This window comes from Actinia tenebrosa, unplaced genomic scaffold, assembly GCF_029948245.1.
Source record: "Actinia tenebrosa isolate PJP-AT-01 unplaced genomic scaffold, QUT_ActTen_1.0 PGA_scaffold13__45_contigs__length_12533684, whole genome shotgun sequence".
In the NCBI taxonomy this organism is placed as follows: domain Eukaryota; kingdom Metazoa; phylum Cnidaria; class Anthozoa; order Actiniaria; family Actiniidae; genus Actinia; species Actinia tenebrosa.
The window spans coordinates 10,291,939-10,310,483 of NW_028292573.1; the positions used below are offsets into that span (position 1 = coordinate 10,291,939).

The 18,545-nt window shown below is 39.0% G+C and overlaps 4 protein-coding genes across 5 annotated transcripts; all 4 read left to right on the top strand.

Moving 5' to 3' along the window:
* The first annotated feature begins 753 nt into the window (after window positions 1-753).
* Window positions 754-3,443, top strand: LOC116287120 (uncharacterized). The gene is made up of 6 exons (XM_031693750.2): window positions 754-1,046; window positions 1,692-1,782; window positions 2,058-2,264; window positions 2,385-2,514; window positions 2,604-2,794; window positions 3,003-3,443. The coding sequence occupies exons 2-6, from the start codon at window positions 1,703-1,705 to the stop codon at window positions 3,337-3,339; spliced, it is 945 nt and encodes a 314-aa protein (XP_031549610.1). The 5' UTR covers window positions 754-1,046; window positions 1,692-1,702; the 3' UTR covers window positions 3,340-3,443.
* Window positions 3,444-5,683: 2,240 nt separating this feature from the next.
* LOC148911825 (putative skeletal organic matrix protein 5) lies at window positions 5,684-8,505 on the top strand. The gene is made up of 5 exons (XM_089028883.1): window positions 5,684-5,770; window positions 6,312-6,518; window positions 7,053-7,183; window positions 7,272-7,462; window positions 7,670-8,505. The coding sequence occupies exons 2-5, from the start codon at window positions 6,419-6,421 to the stop codon at window positions 8,001-8,003; spliced, it is 756 nt and encodes a 251-aa protein (XP_088885009.1). The 5' UTR covers window positions 5,684-5,770; window positions 6,312-6,418; the 3' UTR covers window positions 8,004-8,505.
* A 644-nt stretch (window positions 8,506-9,149) lies between these two features.
* LOC116287121 (uncharacterized) lies at window positions 9,150-13,106 on the top strand. 2 transcript variants are annotated; one of them, XM_089028881.1, is made up of 7 exons: window positions 9,150-9,357; window positions 10,020-10,062; window positions 10,458-10,547; window positions 11,089-11,295; window positions 11,979-12,108; window positions 12,182-12,372; window positions 12,607-13,106. In XM_089028881.1, exons 3-7 carry the CDS (start codon window positions 10,474-10,476, stop codon window positions 12,950-12,952), a joined length of 948 nt encoding a protein of 315 aa, XP_088885007.1. In that variant the 5' UTR covers window positions 9,150-9,357; window positions 10,020-10,062; window positions 10,458-10,473; the 3' UTR covers window positions 12,953-13,106. The 2 variants fall into 2 exon arrangements, with proteins under 2 accessions (XP_088885007.1, XP_088885006.1); XM_089028880.1 differs by lacking the exon at window positions 10,020-10,062 and having other exon boundaries at window positions 9,200-9,357.
* A 1,445-nt stretch (window positions 13,107-14,551) lies between these two features.
* On the top strand, window positions 14,552-18,276 carry LOC116301896 (uncharacterized). The gene is made up of 6 exons (XM_031711063.2): window positions 14,552-14,839; window positions 14,949-15,025; window positions 16,138-16,341; window positions 16,909-17,038; window positions 17,108-17,295; window positions 17,728-18,276. The coding sequence occupies exons 2-6, from the start codon at window positions 14,952-14,954 to the stop codon at window positions 18,068-18,070; spliced, it is 939 nt and encodes a 312-aa protein (XP_031566923.2). The 5' UTR covers window positions 14,552-14,839; window positions 14,949-14,951; the 3' UTR covers window positions 18,071-18,276.
* Window positions 18,277-18,545: the final 269 nt, after the last annotated feature.

The window sequence follows — 18,545 nt, forward strand, 5'->3', positions numbered from 1 at the left end:
GACGCATTTATGATGGGACAATTATCTATTACCTGCACCGCTGTGGTCGTATCTTTTAGTACGGACACCTTATTGGAGATAACGTTCAAGGTTTGTCTTGGTTCTTGTTGCAACTGTTCACTTTTCACCTTGACGGGCACATGATAGATGCCAGTAGGACTATGACTATGTACTTATTGACTGAGTGGGAGGGCCGTACGGGAAAATATTTGGCTCGAGGTCATGTCGTACGGACCGAGCGCAGCGAGGTCCGTACAAATGACCGAGAGCCAAATATTTTCCCGTATGGCCCGACCTAACTCAGTCAATAAGCATTTTATCATATGAGCCTCACGAAAATAAAAATAATTAAGAAAAAGAAAGCGCGCGGATTCGAGCAGGGCCGGACGGGTTTTTCCGGACCGCTTACGTCAACCCGTCCGGCCCCCATCACGTGACTTTTTCCAATGGTTTTATTAGAGCGCGCGAGCAGGGCCGTACGGGTCATATGATAATAGCTCAAATTAACCAAAATCTTTATCATTGATCTTCATCCACCCGATACTGACAAATGCAAAGCAATACCTAGCGTACCGTTTCTCTTTCAACAAAAAAAAAACTATTATCTTTGACCTCGAAGGAAAGCATGTGTGTGGAGGTGATAAGGGACTCGTTTATTTTAAGCCGGGGGTGGGAAGTCATTTAAAAAACTAGTGCTTAAGAGAGGGTTGTCGAATGGTTTCGAGTCAAAAGGGGAGACAGTACGACTACAGAACACTTTTACAATAAAGATTTGGGAGACAACTGAAGAATTATTCTTATGGAACAACGAACAGCTAGGGGTTGCCAAGCGCATCCCACCCTCTCTCCCTCTGTCCCTAAAGTGAAGTAAAATAATACACTGCTCTTTTAAGGGTGTAGCTGAGTATCTATCAGATTCAAAGCCAAGAACAACAGGAGATCGCTAGAAGCTTCTGCCAGGTCAAGACGAAAACGAGCCATAATTTTAGCTACATCATTCAACTAGAAGTAGAATAAGCAAGCCAAATCACATTCTGGGAGTCAAGGTAATGTTTCCTCAAGTCTTTACCAGCGATTCCTTGATCTTTTTATTGATATTTTAAGAAAATCTAAAATCTAAAATCTACCATCAGAGAGCCAAAGCTATAGTCACTGTTAGCAACTGTTCAACACTTTAATTTGCCGAAGATGTTGGTGGCTTAGCTAGTCTATATTACTTGTTTACTTGAAATATGCATAGTGATCGCTCAATCTCCCTAGCCAAAGGCTCATGACTCGTAATTATTTCAAAACATTCGCCTTAAAGTCAACAAATAAGAATTCCTTTTGCAGAAACTGTGGTGGAAGGGGAAAAAACCCAACGCAATACATTGTTATGTTGTTTATCATAAAGCTTCGCAGTTTGTCATGATGACTCCACCCACATTAACTGTAATCAGCTCAATACTTCTCCATCATCTGCACCAAATATTACCTTAGGTCCTTCAGGAGGTATTTCGATAATAATTTTAATTAAAAACTCCGTTTTGTTAACTAGAACTTGTTATGCGACTCCTTGTGATCGGATTGATTTCATGTTATCATGCATCGAACACGATACAGCGGCAGTTATCTCGTAGTCGCAGTGACTGAGTCAACTGCTTAGTTACTTATTTTACGCGTGCCGAATGAAAGGCTTGTTTTCTTGGCAGCGTTGTCAAAGATGCAGTTGACCAAGAGTTGTATTCTTCTGGTGCTGCTGATCCTCCTTGAGTGGAGTGATACCACTGCTGCTGAAGACAGGTGGGTGTTACCGGTTAGTGGCAGATCCAGGATGTTTAACTAAAGGGAGTAGGGTTTCTAGATATTTTTTCTCTTGCATTCTTTAAAAAAAAACCAGTTTTAATCCATGGAACCACACCTTACATTACTTTTTGGGTGGCTCCTAACCTGCGTAGCGGCGCTTTTGGGGTTTGGGGGAGGGGGCGAGGAAAGGGAGGGAAGTAAACCTCTGTTATATATTGACAAGAATCGAACAAAAAGAATAATCAAGTTATATTTTCAATTGTTATGCACAGCAATGCGGTGGATTTTAGAGAGGATGAAGATGGCACAGTGTACATCAAATCTGGTGTGGGTAGAGACATTGTTATTCAACCAGGATACGGAGGACGAGTGATCATCAATGGACATCTGCAGGTCTGTGAGACTAATGACTGCAGAGCTAAACTGGGCAGTCGTAAGAATCCCGCGCGGTCATGCAAGGCAATCCTCGAGGATGACCCGTGAGTAAAGCAAAGAATATTTATGTTTTAGATCCATTGAAAAAGCGCTCGCAAAAACGATCAGATAGTGTTTCATGTTAAACACATCCCTGAAAACGTTGTAATTACTTGTGCCAATAGATTTGCCGAGAGTGGTGTTTACTACATCATTACCAAGCCATACGTCACCAAGGTGTACTGTTACATGGATTACATCCCCGGATGTGGTGGAGGAGGCTGGACTACCCTCATGAAGACTGATGGTCACAATGTAAAAACAACTAAGTATACGACTACTGATAATAAGACTGGTCAACTTATGACTAATGTTTTATTTGTGACCTATTTGTCTTTATTTAGTCCACATTCAAGTACACCTCAGCCCTGTGGGGGAACAAAGAGCCATATAACATGCCCGGAGGCCAATCAGGTGTGGATCATAAAGAAACCAAGTTACCTACCTATTGGACGATGCCCTTCAATAGTCTCTGTCTAGGAATGAAAACCAGTGGGAACACAAGTGAACCAAACTGGATTCGTCTGAAATACAGGTAAGATACAAAAACGTGTGTTCTTTGTGAATAAACGTGTTATCATGAATTGACTGAATGCCCAAACGATGAAAACGAAACCCAAAAAATCTAGTTCCCTTCTTGTACTTTTCAAGAATTTTTCGTTTTCTGACAAAGACTAAAAGAAATTCAGGCATTGAAAACCAAGTCTGAACTTATCACTGATATATAGCGCATGTTACTGCAGGGCAAGGTCGCTGTACTCTGTGATCGCAGACGGACGTTACCGCAGCACCTCGCTTGGTCGTATGGCGTGGAAGTCTCTCATCCCAGACTCTTCTCTTCAACTTAACTGCAATAAAGAAGGCTTCAATGCTGTCCGTGTCGACCGCCATAGCGTACGCATCGGTATAATCAGCAACCAAGAAAACGATTGTGATACTCCAGATTCCCGTATCGGGTTCGGTGGTGCTGGGACAAGCTGTAGAACTGATGGTACGGTATCCACGGGTAACACAGCGGATTGCGACGCCGATAATGGAAAGAAGAGCATCAAGACTCATGGTTACATCTTGGCTCAGTAGATCTGTCAAGTGACCTAAATCAGGTCCGTGTAACGTGTAATAATTAATATAAAAAAGATGTCGCTATAAATTACGACATATAATAAATAAAACAAACAAATATAGTATGGTAAAGTGATAAGAATAATGCATTTACGTGTACAAAAATTCCAAAAGTAAAAATTTTCTCTCTTTTTTTTTTTTTTTTTTTTTTTTTTTTGTCCGGTCGGAACATATTTAAGTATAAACGAACCTCTCTAATCAGGGCACACACTCTTCTCTTGGGTGTCCGTACTAGAGTAGTTTGATTAATAGGTTAAGTGGAACTCCGACTCATTCAAATCAACCAAAATCTGTATTATTTGATTCCCTGATCCGCACGATCCTTACAAATGCAAAGCGATACCTAGCGTACTGCTTCGCTTTCAAACAAAATAAAACTGTTATATTTGATCTTAGTGGAGAGCATGTGTTTGGAGGTGATGGAATGAAGTAATACAGTACTCGTTGACGATTTAGTTGCGCAGAAACCAGACTGAAACAACAAGCGAAGCTCTATCGGGTCAAGCCTACAATTCCTAGACAGAATGTCAAGTTTCCTCTCTACCATTTGGATAAAGCAGAGCAAGCAAACGCAGTACCGCAATCGGCTTAACAAAGGGGGGTTCCAATTTCATTCTACTGAGCATAATGACCTTCACAAGATCTCACAAAGAGAGGTTCCACCGAACACCCCCAGTCCCTGACTTTAAGATATTTAATTTATAGGAAAAGGAGGTACCGTAAAATAAAACAAATACTAGTCAAATAGACACAAAAAGTGCACTACTGTCTACTAAAGTGCATTAGTCTAATATCTTATTCACGGGTTTAAGGACATCACTCTATCAACTTTTTCACTTTGATAATATAACAACTGCAATTGAAGTTTCGTTAAGATTGCCCTAAAACTGACGAAGATATTCAGTTTTGAAACTAAGCATTTTTTTCAGAGAAATGTATGCCAGTAAGGCACCGCATGCATGTCACTAACAGCCTCGTTATCAGGCTAAACACATCCTGGGCTATCTACCTATTTTTAGACTCTTTTACGAAGAATGCGGAAAGCATAGCCATGCCTATTTTGGCAGCCGTCAAGTGCTATCAAATATCCAGTCTATAAATATGAGGAGCTGCTTGCGGCCCTTTATTGTTGGAAGGGTAGTCCACAAAAAAGCGACAGTTTCTTCAATTTCAAAAATTTCAAATCAAGGTAAGAATGATGGCAGATTCATTGATGATATGACAACGTATAGCGCTTGCTGCACTTTAAACATTTACAGCTTGCTTCTATCCATTCTTATGTTGCACGTTACGTCATCGAGACATCTCCAGGGATTGTTGGTGCCATTTAACAAATCTTTTTAACAGCACCAAAATGGCCGCCATGATTTTGTCTTTTGACTCTTGTGAATGCTTGCAACCCATCCATTCGGGGTGAAACTTCTCATTTAGACGAAGATCACGGGTGGTGTACGCTGTCTCTCTCTGGTGCAGTCCTGGGAAGACTTACACCCACTATCATATATGGCATCTTGTTGACTCTCCCCACAATTTGCTTTGCATGGATTTTAATTTGTCACTAGATTTTTTTTCCTCTTCAACGTTCACCACTTTTTCATTATAATTGTCCGACTATACTGCATCGACTGTGTTCATGCCATTACAAACATCATTGCATGAGTGTGCCATCAGTTGAAAAGTCAGAAGAATGTATTCAGTGCCGTCTAATCATTATATTTCATATTATAAATATGTATTCTTTAACATACTACGTTGTTGAAAAAAAGGCTAACAACGTTCTTTTTTTAATCATAACCTTTTTTGAATTTGTAAAGTATCAACGTTTTTAAATTATCTTGTTTAATTACTCAGTTTTAGCTTCATTTGAGCGTCAAAATATCCACATATAAAAAAGGTATGCAAAGTACATACTGAGTATACTGATCAAAATGCAAAATAAAACGCTACTTTTCCCCCTTGAGAACTTTATTGGCACATATAGCTTTGCATTCTTGACTGATATGATCTTCTTGTCCTTGCTTGTAGCTCCTGATCTTTGTACTTGAATATGAACCAGTACAAAACCATTTACAAGTAGATGCCCTTCTAGATATAAAGCTACGCTGAAAATGGACATTAAAAATCATACCTCGCTGGCGCATGCGTACGAGCGGACACTCATTCAACAAAACTTCATAGATTCGTACGCGTGCTCACGAATTCGATCTAAAAAAAATAGACCGTGATGACGCTTATAGAACTAAATATTTCTTTTAAATATTTCTTAACAACAAGTGAATTTTCTTCTTTTTATTGTATTCAGCTCTCTCACATCAATGATGGCCAACAGTTGTTGTTTTCTTCTGGCGTTGTTGGTCATGCTTCAGCAGACATGTGCTGACTTGTCCAGGTAGGTATGTTTCTTGTTCGGTTCGAGAAAGATCTTTTGATATATTTTTCCTTAACTTAGATAGGTCATTGTTGCCACTAAATTTCGGCGCCAAACATCTAAAAGGGTCATGATAAAATCAACTTCCGAGTGTTTTATCAAAACAAGGCGGGATATATTTGCCCGAGGTGATATACAAAGGCCTGAAAGGATAAAAAGATCATTATTATCCATTGGGCCATGTAACATCATCTATATGGATGTTATTCGCTAATAGGTGCACTATTATTTGCTCAGGCCCGGCTATTAGGTTCCCTAAATATCCCTAAATTCCAAAGAGAGTTATCTCAGGCCTAGGCTTGTCCCAGTAAAGTAGTACCAAAAACATAAGAAGTCTTCCATTCATAAAAGCTTTTTTAGGTGGCTCCTAGCAGCTGCGTAGCGGCGCTTTGGGGGTTTGGGGGAGGGGGCGAGGAAAGGGAGGGAACTGAACCTCTGTTATATATTGACAAGAATCGAACAAAAAGAATAATCAAGTTATATTTTTAATTGTTATGCACAGCACTGCCGTGGATTTGAGAGAGGATGAAGATGGCACAGTGTACATCAAATCTGGTGTGGGTAGAGACATTGTTATTCAACCAGGATACGGAGGACGAGTGATCATCAATGGACATCTGCAGGTCTGTGAGACTAATGACTGCAGAGCTAAACTGGGCAGTCGTAAGAATCCCGCGCGGTCATGCAAGGCAATCCTCGAGGATGACCCGTGAGTATAAAGCTACGGACACACGGTGCAACATTGTGCGCAATATTGCAGGCAATCGATGTTGCAAGCCATTTCACACGATGCAATTCGTTTCACAGAATGTTGATGAAGAAGAAAACGATCTTGCTTTCGCAGCATTTCCTGCAACTGAGTGAGCGTAATGCTATCGTTGCACTGTGTCAGCTCCTTAACTAGCTCTTAACTCTATTCATTAGATACAATGATAGTGATCTAAGTTTTTCATCCCTTGGCTTCACTAGACGTCATTGATCATTTCCTGGCTCGTTAGGAATGTTCCTCAGCTAAATTGTTCAAGTTTCCGATAGTGAATTTAAATCTTGTATTTGTCTAAGTAGATGGTTAATGAAAGCGCATTGTTCAATCGGCCACCACCACTTTTCTGCTCATCACGTTTGTCTGTCCTTACATTTTGCATGGCAGAATTTTTTCAGCGTTCCTTTTCCAAGTGATTTAATTCAGATCAAATATTGCAAATCTTTCGTGTTTTTTTCAATATCAATCTTGTATTATTAGATTTGCCGAGAGTGGTGTTTACTACATCATTACCAAGCCATACGTCACCAAGGTCTACTTGTTACATGGATTACATCCCCGGATGTAGTGGAGGAGGCTGGACTACCATCATGAAGACTGATGGTCACAATGTAAAAACAACTAAGTACATGACTACTGATAATACACTGGTCAACTTATGACTAATGTTTTATTTGTGACCTATTTGTCTTTATTTAGTCCACATTCAAGTACACCTCAGCCCTGTGGGGGAACAAAGAGCCATATAACATGCCCGGAGGCCAATCAGGTGTGGATAACCAAGAAACCAAGTTACCTACCTATTGGACGATGCCCTTCAATAGTCTCTGTCTGGGAATGAAAACCAGTGGAAACACAAGTGAACCAAATTGGATTCGCCTGAAATACAGGTAAGATACAAAAAACGTGTTCTTTGTGAATAAACGTGTTATCATGAATTGACTGAATGCCCAAAAGATGAAAACAAAACCCAAAAAATCTAGTTCCCTTCTTGCACTTTTCAAGAATTTTTCGTTTTCTGACAAAGAGTAAAAGAAATTCGGACATTGAGAACCAAGTCTGAACTTATCACTGATATATAGCGCATGTTACTGCAGGGCAAGGTCGCTGTACTCTGTGATCGCAGACGGACGTTACCGCAGCACCTCGCTTGGACGTATGGCATGGAAGTCTCTCATCCCAGACTCTTCTCTTCAGCTTAACTGCAATAAAGAAGGCTTCAATTCTTATTATGTTACCCAAAGCGTACGTATTGGAATCATAAGTAATGAACAAAAAGATTGTAACTCTCCAGATTCTCGTATCGGGTTCGGTGGTGCTGGGACGAACTGCGGCACTGATGGATCGGTATCCACGGGTAACACAGCGGATTGCGACGCCGATAATGGAAAGAAGAGCATCAAGACTCATGGTTACATCTTGGCCCAGTAGACCAGTCAAGTGACATGAATCAGGCCCTTAAATAGACTAAGTAAAGTGTAACATAAAGTGTAACGATAAAGTGTAACGATAAAGTGTAACGTGTAAAGTGTAAGTGTAATATAAAGTGTAACGATTAATATTAATCTTAAAATGTCGCTATAAATTACGACATATAGTAACGTAAATAATTGTAAAGTAAGGTAAAATAAAAAAAGCAAAAGTAATTTTTGTCTTCCGGTCAAACCTTTTTAACTCCGGCCTATAAACATATTTACTTGTAAACGAAGCTCTCTAATACGGACACACACTTCCTCTTGGGTGTCCGTACTAGAGGGGTTTTGTAACAGAGATTAATAATAGGTTAGTAGGTTAATGCCAGAGGATCTCGGACTGATTCAAATCAACCAAAATCTGTATTATTTGATTCCCTGATCCGCCCGATCCCGACGAATGCAAAGCGATACCTAGCGTACTGTTTCGCTTTCAAACAAAATAAAACTGTTATATTTGATCTTAGTGGAGAGCATGTGTTTGGAGGTGATGGAATGAAGTAATGAAGTACTCGTTGACGATTTAGTTGAGCAGAAACCAAAGACAGAAACAACAAGGAAAGCTCTATCGGATCAAGCCTACAATTCCTAGATAGAATGTCAAATTTCCTCTCTACCATTTGGATAAAGCAGAGCAAACAAACACAGTAGCGCAATCGGCTTCGCAAAAGGGGTTCCAATTTCATTCTACTGAGCATGATGACCTTCACAAGATCTCACAAAGAGAGGTTCCACCGAACACCCCTAGTCCCTGACTTAGAAAAACATGCTAAAAAACGCCTTATTATTTCCAAAAACATTCGTTTTGAAGGTCAACAAGTAAGCATTCCTTTTGATTGGGTTTCGCGTGGCGGAAGATCATTTGTAAAGGAAGGAAGCAAATGGCATGTGGTTTTCTGGGTTGACCCTTTTCATTTTTTAAGATATCTAATTTATAGGAAAAGGAGGTAACTATCAAATTTTTCACATTGATAATATAACAACTGCAATTGAAGTTTCGTTAAGATTGCCCTAAAACTGACGAAGATATTAAGTTTTGAAACTAAATATTTTTCAGAGAAATGTATGCCAGTAAGGCAACGCATGCATGTCACTAACAGCCTTGTAATCAGGCTAAACACATCCTGGGCTACCTATTTTTAGACTCTTTTGCAAAGAATGCTAAAAGCATAGCCATGCCTATTTTGGCAGCCGTCAAGTACTATAAAATATCCAGTCTATAAATATGAGGAGCTGCTTGCGGCCCTTTATTGTTGGAAGGGTAGTCCACAAAAAAGCGACAGTTTCTTCAATTTCAAAAATTTCAAATCAAGGTAAGAATGATGGCAGATTCATTGATGATATGACAACGTATAGCGCTTGCTGCACTTTAAACATTTACAGCTTGCTTCTATCCATTCTTATGTTGCACGTTACGTCATCGAGACATCTCCAGGGATTGTTGGTGCCATTTAACAAATCTTATTAACAGCACCAAAATGGCCGCCATGATTTTGTCTTTTGACTCTTGTGAATGCTTGCAACCCATCCATTCGGGGTGAAACTTCTCATTTAGACGAAGATCACGGGTGGTGTACGCTGTCTCTCTCTGGTGCAGTCCTGGGAAGACTTACACCCACTATCATATATGGCATCTTGTTGACTCTCCCCACAATTTGCTTTGCATGGATTTTAATTTGTCACTAGATTTTTTTTCCTCTTCAACGTTCACCACTTTTTCATTATAATTGTCCGACTATACTGCATCGACTGTGTTCATGCCATTACAAACATCATTGCATGAGTGTGCCATCAGTTGAAAAGTCAGAAGAATGTATTCAGTGCCGTCTAATCATTATATTTCATATTATAAATATGTATTCTTTAACATACTACGTTGTTGAAAAAAAGGCTAACAACGTTCTTTTTTTAATCATAACCTTTTTTGAATTTGTAAAGTATCAACGTTTTTAAATTATCTTGTTTAATTACTCAGTTTTAGCTTCATTTGAGCGTCAAAATATCCACATATAAAAAAGGTATGCAAAGTACATACTGAGTATACTGATCAAAATGCAAAATAAAACGCTACTTTTCCCCCTTGAGAACTTTATTGGCACATATAGCCTTGCATTCTTGACTGATATGATCTTCTTGTCCTTGCTTGTAGCTCCTGATCTTTGTACTTGAATATGAACCAGTACAAAACCATTTACAAGTAGATGCCCTTCTAGATATAAGGCTACGCTGAAAATGGACATTAAAAATCATACCTCGCTGGCGCATGCGTACGAGCGGACACTCATTCAACAAAACTTCATAGATTCGTACGCGTGCTCACGAATTCGATCTAAAAAAAATAGACCGTGATGACGCTTATAGAGCTAAATATTTCTTAACAACAAGTGAGTTTTCTTCTTTTTATTGTATTCAGCTCGATTCTCACATCAATGATGGCCAACAGTTGTTGTTTTCTTCTGGCGTTGTTGGTCATGCTTCAGCAGACATGTGCTGACTTGTCCAGGTAGGTATGTTTCTTGTTCGGTTCGAGAAAGATCTTTTGATATATTTTTCCTTAACTTAGATAGGTCATTGTTGCCACTAAATTTCGGCGCCAAACATCTAAAAGGGTCATGATAAAATCAACTTCCGAGTGTTTTATCAAAACAAGGGAGGATATACTTGCCCGAGGGGATATTCAAAGGCCTGAAAGGATAAAAAGATCATTATTATCCATTGGGCCATGTAACATCACCTATATGGATGTTATTCGCTAATAGGTGCACTATTATTTGCTCAGGCCCGGCTATTAGGTTCCCTAAATATTCCTAAATTCCAAAGAGAGTTATCTCAGGCCTAGGCTTATCCCAGTAAAGTAGTACCAAAAACATAAGAAGTCTTCCATTCATAAAAGCTTTTTTAGGTGACTCCTAGCAGCTGCGTAGCGGCGCTTTGGGGGTTTGGGGGAAGGAGCGAGGAAAGGGAGGGAACTGAACCTCTGTTATATATTGACAAGAATCGAACAAAAAGAATAATCAAGTTATATTTTCAATTGTTATGCACAGCAATGCAGTGGATTTTAGAGAGGATGAAGATGGCACAGTGTACATCAAATCTGGTGTGGGTAGAGACATTGTTATTCAACCAGGATACGGAGGACGAGTGATCATCAATGGACATCTGCAGGTCTGTGAGACTAATGACTGCAGAGCTAAACTGGGCAGTCGTAAGAATCCCGCGCGGTCATGCAAGGCAATCCTCGAGGATGACCCGTGAGTACAAAGCTACGGACACACGGTGCAGCATATGCAAGAAATTTTGCAGGCAATTAATATTGATGTTGCGAGCCATTTCACACGATGCAATTTATTGCACGATATGTTGTTGAAAAAGAAAACGGTCCTACTTCAGCATTCAACATTGTCTGCAATATTGCTTGCACGCAATGTTGCACCATGCGTCTGCTGTCTGCGCCTTAACTCTATTCATTACTACATAGTTAGGTATCATAAACAAGAAGAAAGCTTAAGTGACAATTATGATGACGGCAAATAAAAAACGATGATAATGATCTTAAGTCTTTCGTTCCTTGGTTTCACTAGACGTCATTTCCTGCCTCATTAGAAATGCTCCTCTGCTGAATTGTTTCAAGTTTCCAGTAGAATGTTTTATTTTTCTGCCTGACAATACATGGTGGTCAAAGGTTGACTACCTTTAGCAACTGTTAACGATAAAATTCACAGATTGATCAACGTATTTAAATATAGGACTGTCCAGTATGTTACTGGAAGCGCATTGGTCAATCAGCAGCTCTACCTCCATTTTTCAGCTCAACATGTTTTCTGCCCTATTGTATAGCAGAATTTTTCCAGCGTCCCTTTTCCAAATGTTTTATTTCAGATAAAATATCATGAATCTTCCTTGTTATTTTCAATACTATCAATTGTATTATTAGATTTGCCAAGAGTGGTGTTTTCTACATCATTACCAAGCCATACGTCACCAAGGTCTACTGTTACATGGATTACATCCCCGGATGTGGTGGAGGAGGCTGGACTACCATCATGAAGACCGATGGTCACAAGGTAGTACAATATTACATATTGAAAAAATCTATATTTGTGGAATAGAGTTTTAAGTGACATCCATCGATTGCAGCAAACTTTCAAGTACAACTCAGCCCTGTGGGTCAATAAAGAACCATATAACATGCCTGGAGGTGAATTAGGTGTGGATAACCAAGAAACCAAGTTGCCTACCTATTGGACTATGCCCTTCAATAGTCTCTGTCTGGGAATGAAAACCAGTGGGTACACAAGTGAAGCAAACTGGATACGCCTGAAATATAGGTAAGATTCAAAAAACGTGTGTTCCTTGTGAATACACCTGTTATCATGAATTGACTGAATGCCCAAACAATGAAAATAATACCCAAAAAATCTAGTTCGCTTTTTGCACTTTTCAAGAATTTTTCGTTTTCTGACAAAGACTAAAAGGAATTCGCCCATTGAGAACCAAGTCAAAAGTTCATTTCAAATTTTAAATCCAAACTTACTAAATATAATGAGCGCATACATTTTTAGGGCAAGTTCGCTGTACTCTGTGATCGCAGACGGACGTTACCGCAGTTTCTCGATTGGTCGTAACGCGTGGAAGTCTCTCATCCCAGGCTCTTCTCTGCAGAAATACTGCAACAAAGAGGGCTTCAATAACGTTGCAAACCAACGACACGTCCGCATTGGTATCCTGAGTAACGAGCAGAATCACTGTGGATCTCCAGACTCTCTGATCGGGTTTGGAATAACTGGTCCTATGCCGGACGAATACTGTCACACTGATGGGTCTATATCTTCTGGTAATACCGCAGGATGCGAGGCTGATAATGGGGTGAAGAACATCGCAACCCATGGTTACATACTGGCACAGTAGACCAATGTTCAACATGAACCCATGCAGGGAAGAAATTATCAGTAAGGTGTTGGGTATAATAAAATGATGTAAGGTAATAATCTAAAATAGAAATGATGTCACTAAGATGCAAGGCTGAAGTAAGGTGTAATAAAATAAGTTGTTGTCATGATGAGATGATATGTAAAGTAATGGTAGAGGGAATCGAAGCGACGTTGCCTGCTTGCCTGCTTGCCTGCTTGCCTGCTTGCCTGCTTGCCTGCTTGCCTGCTTGCCTGCTTGCCTGCTTGCCTGCTTGCCTGCTTGCCTGCTTGCCTGTAGTTCAGAGTGAATTCACCAACTGGATTTACTTATAAACTACATGGTAACATTTAAAAAATCGTGAATGCCGGACGTGTCATTATGCATTGCAAATACGTCCTTTGCATGAAGAACATAAAATTTAGCAACTACTTCTTGCTTCCTTCAACTCATGCCTCGTTCAAGCTCTATACTTATTCCGCACAGGAGCAAATGATGCAAATAAAAAAAAAATCAATAATACTAAAAGAAAATATTAAAAGCTCTGAGGACGAAATTGACGATATTCAATCCTACCCAATGACCAAGTGTGAAAAACATTTGCGCATGCTCCGTGTCTACCTGCATGCAAATTAGCCCAAAATGCCTTGTGCTATTGTAAAAATCTGTAAATTTGATTTTCATACTAGCCAGACAAATGGCTTTACGAAAGCCAATGCTGATTATTTCATGTTGCCTTTGTTGACATAGCATCTTGGTCTCACAAAAGAGTTTTCGGCAAATGTTTTGATATATTTCGGAGAAATCGAATTTCTATTTAATGGTCTCGATGAACCTTTCTGAAACTTATTATTTTCCCTGCAGAATGAGTATTCAAATCACCAATATCTTCTTAAGGTGCCTTATTCAAGAACTGCTACTTTTGGGGACAGATCTTTCTGTGTGTGCGCTGCCCCCAAAGACTTAAAACTTAAAACGTATTTTTTCAAACAACAATGTGACGTATTAACTAACGTAATAACATTATATGATCATTCTTCTTATCTTTTATGCCTGTATAAAAAATATTTTATTTTTCATTATATATTTATCTTATCTTTTCTGCTTTATAACATTTTATCACATTTTGTATTTTTGTATTTTTAGAGTATATATATATATCATCATTAGAAAAGCATTGAGATTCTTAAATGCGTTTTAAGAACTAAAGAATTATTAGTATTATTATCAAGTATACATAAACAATTTACGCTGGTATGAATTCATATTCAGAAGGAGAATGGACAAGGTACCAACAAACAACGACTGCCGCAAGTTTTCCAGCAATTTGTCACGACAGTAACTATGTGTTGTTTTCATTTAAAAAATCATTAATAACGAATTTCAAATCTTAATTTAGTTATATGCTGCATATATTTGGTTTAGTAATATTTTTTATTACTAATACATATTAAATATATTTAGCATTTGAATACAGCATTTTTGTTAGACTCTCTAAAGCAACTAAGGCTACATTGTCGTATCCTTTTTCAGTAAAGATTATATTTCTAATTTTTATCCTAACTCTCATACATGCCTTTATAAACACTGATCATAAAAAGAGAAAGCAGTATATGAGCTACACGGGCATGCTTGTAGTCACAATTCAGTAATTCGGATGCGTTTCAGATCAGGCACTGACTTGAATATTTTTAACTACTTAAAAGCCTGGCTGTCATAGTCGCTCAGACGGGTTTTCCGTGTTTCAAGCTTTTTCATGTTAAGAAGAGTAAACAAGATCCGACCTTGAATATTAGAAGTTTGTCTCTTGCCACATATGTTAGTTGTACGCAACAGTAGAGGAAGACTGACCTAGAAAAACGTGATCTTGAGAACTTCAAAATTAAGGTAAAGTTCGTATCATTTCAGTCCCGTTCTTGTGTAAGTAAACTATTTTTAAAGTAAACCCTTTATTAGTATCAGATTTATTCAGTCAATCGTTCTTTTGGTCATTCAGGCTATGATGGAAAAGACCGGTATACTTTTGATTTTGACGCTTTTTTCTTCACTACAAGCACTCTCTGTTGTGCGAAAGTAAGTCAATCAGATATATTGTGTTTATATGTATTTACCTCCTCAATCGCAAGTCTCTGTAAATAAAAGCGGGCCACTGCATTTCGGTCCAGACAATAGTTTTCCCTCAAACGTTCACCATAGAAAGGTAATTACTTGTAAGTAATTATAATGAATTTATTTTCTCGAAATTCATCAAAATGATTTTCTTACAGCTCGTAAATCCTGGACCACCGTTATCGCTAAATTTGCATTTATTATCAATTGAAAATTGCCCATTTTTAAGTCGTCACCGCTCGCAAAATATTAAAACGCTGGAACAAACTATCTTTTTCCATGACTTTTACATTCATTCTAGATTAAAAAATAAACAAATTGAAATCTTAAATTTTAAGCAAAAAGGAAAAAAGGAGAAAAATAGGTTTCGATACCCATTTGACGGCTTCTTGAATTCAAGACGAACCACCCCTCACTAAAGAGTTTTTTTCTCCCAAGTCCAGAACGTATTACTTAAGTTTTTTACTTTAATCTACTGATCGATTCAAAAAAACATCTATCTTCTTCACAGCAACCTCGGACTTTTTCGTGTTTTTACCAAAATGTCTCATGAAATATGCAAATTAAGTACTGAAATAAACTAATGCACCAGGCATTTGACATCCCACGTACCCCCCCCACTGAGGCATACCTGGGGGCATAGCGGAGATTTCACCCCATGCATTTTCACATATATTTGGTTCCCTGGTGGTAGGGGAAAGCGCTTCAATTCACAGCTTCGGCTGCAACCCAGGGACTAACCGGGGACTGCAACACTGGATATAGTATAAAAGAAATTAAAAGTGAAGTCCCCGTGTCATCTTTTGAACAGTCGTCCTTGCTTTAGTCCATTTTAGAGAACCACAGGTAGAACCCACTTGTAGCCACTTGGTCAGACGTTTAATTTTTTTCATCTCGACAAATATAATATGGAATTTTCCTCATATCATATTTTCCACTTTTCCTTTTCATATGACCTATGAGTCAATAGCCCATTCAATAGTCAATAGCTTTTGCCTCATCGGCCCATTCGGTCTCGAGAACTAATTATTAATTAATCTTGACTGAAACTCATATTTATGATTTTTGGGTTAAAGGAGCCAATCAATCGCGCGCGATAAAAACGGGACTGTCTACATCACGTCTGGCGTGGGAAAAGACATCGTTCTACAACCAGGACATGGAGGACGGGTAATCATCAACTCAGGTCTTCTGGTGTGTAAAGGCGGTCGTTGTGGCGCAAGACTGGGAAGCAGAAGAAATCCTGCAACGTCATGCAAGGCAATCCTCCAGAACGAAAGGCTAGTAAAATAGTAGACCTTTGATCAGTTCTTGAAAATACATCCTTTTCGTTTACTCAGGGCCTAGGGCCTAGTTAGCCTTGTTTTCTCATCAAAATACAAACGCCAGTGGGGAACTAAATAAAGAATGCACAGTGCAAAATTAAACATTTACAAAGACCTGATTTTGGAATTCCACGGACCTTCACTGGATCGGAGCATGGATATCTTATATAAAGAAAGAAAAAGCGAACAAACTTTGAGCAACAGAGTTAAGCCCACTTCCGAGATATGCTTCGCTTGTTATTTAACACGTAGCCTCGCAGTTAAACCTTTGTGCGTGTTGACAAGTGTGTTGTCTCGGTAGTGAGTATTCGAAATAGATATTTTACCTTTACTTTTAATCGTTTCAAGTTCGTCTTGATCACCACAATGTTAACACAGCGGGACACAATTTCAATTCTGAATTGACTGCACTGAAATTACTCAGATTTACCGCAATGAGTCAACCATAGCACACGCATGCGTAAACGACTTCATCTACTGAGTGCCACGGTCTGTTATGACTTTGAGACTTACTCCTTATAGGTTTGCTAAGAGCGGTGTCTACTACATCAAGACTAATGCAACAATAACCAAAGTGTACTGTTACATGGAGAACATCCGCGGATGTGGTGGAGGAGGCTGGACTACCATCATGAAGACTGATGGCCACAAGGTAGAGAGACATCACTTTATGACATACATGAACTAATATAATTATTTTATAAAACTTTTATCTTTTTAGTCTACCTTCACTTACACCTCAGCCCTGTGGGAGAACAAAGCCACATATAACATGCCCGGAGGCCAATCAGGTGTGGATCACAAAGAAACCAAGTTACCTACCTATTGGACGATGCCCTTCAATAGTCTCTGTCTGGGAATGAAAACCAGAGCACAAAATAAACCAAACTGGATTCGCCTGAACTACAAGTAAGAAATTATAAAGGCAACGCCGAACATAACATCCAATATAGGGGAATCGTAGATTTCCGGTGCTTAAAAGGGCTCTGGATTCTAGCTTTTCAGCATGAACATGCAATGTAAATGAAGAACACATAGGAAAAATTAATTGTCAAAGTTTGATATTTATTTTTTTAACTTTATTTCCCATTTGCCAGCATTTTGATAGAGTGACCACAGTAAATCCGTGAAACTTTAGTAATACTAAATAGCACAATTTCATGGGCAAATTCCATTGTTTTAACTTGCACTATTTTGTACTATTTAGTAATTAGTGTTTCACGGATTTACTGTGATCACCCTAATATTTAACAATTATATTCACTTATGTAAAAATGCTATAAGCTAAATATTAGCGATGACGTCGCACTCTTTAGTCTAAATTTGCGCATGTATTTGTAGGGCAGACTCGCTATACTCTGTGATCGCAGACGGACGTTACCGCAGTTTCTCGATTGGTCGTAACACGTGGAAGTCTCTCATCCCAGGCTCTTCTCTGCAGCTAAATTGTAACAAAGAGGGCTTCAATTTCCACGTTGGAAATCAAGCAAGTACGCGGATCGGAATTTTGTCCAATCAAGAGAATGACTGTGGTTCCCCAGATTCTCGCATTGGCTTTGGAACCGCGGGGACGGGCTGTAATGGAAGAGCAGATAATTCGGTTTCCACTGGAAACGTCGCGGGATGCAGCCCTGATAACGGTGACAAAACTATCCGAGCTTTTGGCTATATTCTAGCTAAGTAGAGCCTGTCATAAAAAGCCTACTTACATTTTCTAGAATGACGATATAGTTAGAACGAAAATAATGTAAGAAAAATAAAACCTGTCAAAATTTACGCTGGTAAAGACATAACGCGTTTGCTGAAAACGCCGAAAAGATATTATATCTAAGAAAATTAAACACGAAAATGCAGAAAATTAAAGCAAATAATCTGAGTTGAAAAATCAAACGTCGTATGTTATCTAAATCTAGTAGTAAGGGGGATGGGGATGGGGATCGAAGCTCGAATTCTTACAACCTGTCTATAGATACTTTTCCATCTATTGTTATTCCCGGGGGCGGCAGTCGAATCAAAAAAGGGCAGGGATGCTCGTCTTGTCTTTTAGGGTTCAAAATCTGCGATTTGGTACCTCTTAGGGTATTTGTCAGGTAATAAGGTACCCGAGCTAAAGATTATATTAATGACACTTGTGATTCAGAACTGATTTATTTTCCGAG

Coding starts and splice junctions, on each gene's coding strand:
- LOC116287120 (XM_031693750.2), top strand. CDS start 1,703: ATGCAGTTGACCAAGAGTTGTATTCTTCTGGTGCTGCTGATCCTCCTT. Junction 1,783..2,057: donor ACCACTGCTGCTGAAGACAG/GTGGGTGTTACC, acceptor TGTTATGCACAG/CAATGCGGTGGATTTTAGAG. Junction 2,795..3,002: donor TGGATTCGTCTGAAATACAG/GTAAGATACAAA, acceptor ATGTTACTGCAG/GGCAAGGTCGCTGTACTCTG.
- LOC148911825 (XM_089028883.1), top strand. CDS start 6,419: ATGGACATCTGCAGGTCTGTGAGACTAATGACTGCAGAGCTAAACTGG. Junction 6,519..7,052: donor GCAATCCTCGAGGATGACCC/GTGAGTATAAAG, acceptor TTGTATTATTAG/ATTTGCCGAGAGTGGTGTTT. Junction 7,463..7,669: donor TGGATTCGCCTGAAATACAG/GTAAGATACAAA, acceptor ATGTTACTGCAG/GGCAAGGTCGCTGTACTCTG.
- LOC116287121 (XM_089028881.1), top strand. CDS start 10,474: ATGATGGCCAACAGTTGTTGTTTTCTTCTGGCGTTGTTGGTCATGCTT. Junction 10,548..11,088: donor ACATGTGCTGACTTGTCCAG/GTAGGTATGTTT, acceptor TGTTATGCACAG/CAATGCAGTGGATTTTAGAG. Junction 12,373..12,606: donor TGGATACGCCTGAAATATAG/GTAAGATTCAAA, acceptor ATACATTTTTAG/GGCAAGTTCGCTGTACTCTG.
- LOC116301896 (XM_031711063.2), top strand. CDS start 14,952: ATGATGGAAAAGACCGGTATACTTTTGATTTTGACGCTTTTTTCTTCA. Junction 15,026..16,137: donor GCACTCTCTGTTGTGCGAAA/GTAAGTCAATCA, acceptor TTTGGGTTAAAG/GAGCCAATCAATCGCGCGCG. Junction 16,342..16,908: donor GCAATCCTCCAGAACGAAAG/GCTAGTAAAATA, acceptor TACTCCTTATAG/GTTTGCTAAGAGCGGTGTCT.